We start from the raw sequence: 3047 nt of genomic DNA, 5'->3' as shown, positions 1-3047 counted from the left end.
TGCCACTAAGCATTTTGCATAGCCTGCTAGCAATTCTGCCAACTTGCAGCCTTAGTTGTTATTTTAATATTAAAAGTTTTTTTTTTTTAAATATTGATTTATGAAATCTGGAATAATTATTTTGTAAATAAACATTGGATTTTTGTATTTCTATGATTAAAATTTATTATTCCTGTAATTATTTGTTTAATTCATATAGATTTATCTTGAATCTTCTTTCATGCAAAAATATTTCGGTATAGTGCTAAATATTTTGATTAAGTTTGTATATTTTTGTAAATATGTTAAACTGGTAAATTTTCTGAAAAGAAAATTAATATTTATTTCATGTATCATTACAGCAGCAGTCATGTGGATCCTTTTTACTGAAGTTGAAGTAAATTTAACTTAAAACTTAACCAAATTGTGCCTTACAAACTACAGCTGTGAAACCTTTTTTCAGTGTTTGTTTCATCATCAATCAAAATAAATTTATAAATCATTCTAACTATAAACTTTTGTTTGTTAGTCTGATGTAGCAGGACAGTGCCCATAAACATTACTTACGCCCACTTCCTAGCTAAACATCTGGATCTATTTCAAAACGGGGGCACCAGTATTTTCTTAACGAAACACTAACGAAACACTTTGAAACTTGGGACACTGGTAGAATGTGTCATATAAAACATCTTTTACTCTTAGTCTTCTTAACAAAAAAACGTACATCGCAAGTTATTCCATGTTAAAGTTGTCGTATTTCTGTAATTTCAACCAATCACTGACGTCTATTCAGCTGAATAGAGTTACTGCTGGGCGGTCATAAAAATGTTATTCCCTGTGACATATTTCATCCGGTTTAATCGTAATTTATACGCATATATTGTTTATATAATAAATTACGCTGTGCGTATCTATGTGTGTAACAATTTTAGAGTTCGGATTCTAGAGTTAGGGTTAGGGTTAGGGTTAACAGTCTGGTTAGGGTTAGGGTTAGGGGATTAATACGATATACACCGTTACAGCGCTAACTGTTTTCAACTGAATAGACGTCAGTGATTAGTAGAAATTATCGAAATAAGACAATTTTTTACATGAAATAAATTCGAATACAAAAAATTTTTTCTGTTCTATAACACAAAATAGATAAGTATACAAAGTTTGAAAGTCTTTTGGTACCAAAAACACTACATAAAACATAAATGAAAACTGGTGCCCCCGTTTTGAAATAGATCCAAACATCTTGTATAACTAAATGAATTTAGTATGGTTGATGTCTGGATTGTTGCAAGCTGTTGATAAAAGAATATGAGGGTGGAAAGTGAGTTGCAGAGAAATCCATTTATAGATAAGAAAGATTGTAGAAAGTATTTAGAATGGTATCTGAGGTTTGAAATATTGGTGTGATATGAAGAGGAAAAGTGTATGCATAATCTTAAAGCAATATAGGCCCTTGAGCAAGACAATGCAACAGGGCTTCTATATACATAACTACATTATACATAGATTAACATTGAGCCTTCTGGACACAAGAAGCCCCTAGACAACCAGCCAATAAGCCCCTGCTTTAAGACAGCACTGTCTTAAGGTTTAACTGAACACATGTTCTAGTTTCAATAAAAGATAGGGGAGGATGTTGCTTGCTAGTTAACAAGTGGTTGAAAAGTATTAATGAGTATGAACTTGCCAAGTTGTATTCTAAAACAAATTTGTTTGCACATGTTCGTGCATAGCAAATTGAACCTTACAAAGGAAATTACAAAAGACTGTCATGATTATTGACATGCAGCACTAGAGAAAACCCATCTACCAGTACAAGTGTGACAAAGCAAATGTCAGATGGTGGTAGGGATGAAAGCTAGGAGAGATATGGTCTCTTCCAGATTTGTTGCTGTTGGCCTTCCGTCTGTTGCCCCTAACCTCCTTGATACCCTCTCTTTTGTCTATAATTCATATTTTCATCACTGATCTCTCTTACTATTGTTCATTCTTGTTGCACTCACCATCTCTTCTAATAATAGTATCATACTATCTATATAACAAAGGATAACAGTTGATCTCTCTTAGCCACTGTACCATTTTGCTAGTGTAAGTAGGGTTAGCACTGGACCTGTTTGACCCACCTTATAAATATACAGAAAGTAAGTATGTAGAAATTACATATGATATACCCAATGTAAAGTATGGACACATAAGAGGTGTTGTGAGCTTACTGACAGAGAAAGTAGATTTCATATGCAGCAGGTGCACCAGAGCAATAAGCAACAAGAGCACATGAGAAATAGATTTCCTAAAAGTAGCTGACAACTTTTGCCACTCAGCTGACCTAATTAACTTCAGGGATGGGTGTTCTGAAAGCATAATAACAAAAACAGGCTAGATAGATTTCAGGAAACTTAAACCTCCGCTAGCAACAAAGCTTTTCACTTAGAGTGAAGGCCAGATTGCATGGTGCTTGTGTACAAAAGTGTGCTGCTGTATGATAGTGCATCATGGGTCTTGAATTCAGAGGACTTAGAAAGATTAGAAAGAAATGAAGTGAGCATATTTCTCTAGATGTGTAATGTTAGTATATATGAAAGACAAAGTATAAATAAAATGGGAGAAAAGCTAGACATGAAAGGAATCAAATGTGAACAAAAGAGAATATTTTGCTGTTGTGAACATGTGTATGCAGAGTGACAGCCCTAGAAAGAACTACTGAGTGTTCAAAGTGTATGTAACTTTTGGAAGAGTGAGATCTAAGAAAACATGAGATGAAGTGATGAAGCCCATCCTCAGAATGCTAAGCTTCACAAAAGAATGTGAAGACTGCCTTTACATGATGATAGATAAAACCTGTCCTCCAGTGCAAGCATGGCAAATTGCACATTAAATGGTGGTAATGATGGAATCTAAGAGGTATGAGGGCTCCTGCTAAATATGTTGTTGTAAACTTTCTATCTGTTGTCTTCACCTAGCTTCTTTGGTAATATATCTTTTCTCTATAATTTATTCCCCCCATTACTCATATCTATCACTCACCCTCTCTCCTATTCATTATACTATGTTGTTCAGGTAAAAACAGATGG

At 34.1% G+C, this 3047-nt stretch overlaps 1 protein-coding gene across 2 annotated transcripts in view; it reads left to right on the top strand.

Moving 5' to 3' along the window:
* Positions 1-487, top strand: part of LOC106883943 (serine/threonine-protein kinase TNNI3K) — a 5484-nt gene extending 4997 nt beyond the window's left edge. The window contains exon 2 of one of the 2 annotated variants that reach the window (XM_014935095.2): positions 345-487. In XM_014935095.2, the coding sequence (XP_014790581.1) occupies positions 345-369 (25 nt within the window). In that variant the 3' untranslated portion in view covers positions 370-487. Of the gene's footprint in view, positions 1-341 lie in introns of both variants that reach the window. The other variant, XM_014935094.2, reaches the window with a different exon arrangement.
* Positions 488-3047: the final 2560 nt, after the last annotated feature.

The sequence above is a fragment of the Octopus bimaculoides genome, chromosome 3 (genome assembly GCF_001194135.2).
Source record: "Octopus bimaculoides isolate UCB-OBI-ISO-001 chromosome 3, ASM119413v2, whole genome shotgun sequence".
In the NCBI taxonomy this organism is placed as follows: Eukaryota; Metazoa; Mollusca; class Cephalopoda; order Octopoda; family Octopodidae; genus Octopus; species Octopus bimaculoides.
The sequence above is the reverse complement of the archived record's forward strand: the minus strand, read 5'-3'. Positions and strand labels throughout refer to the sequence as shown.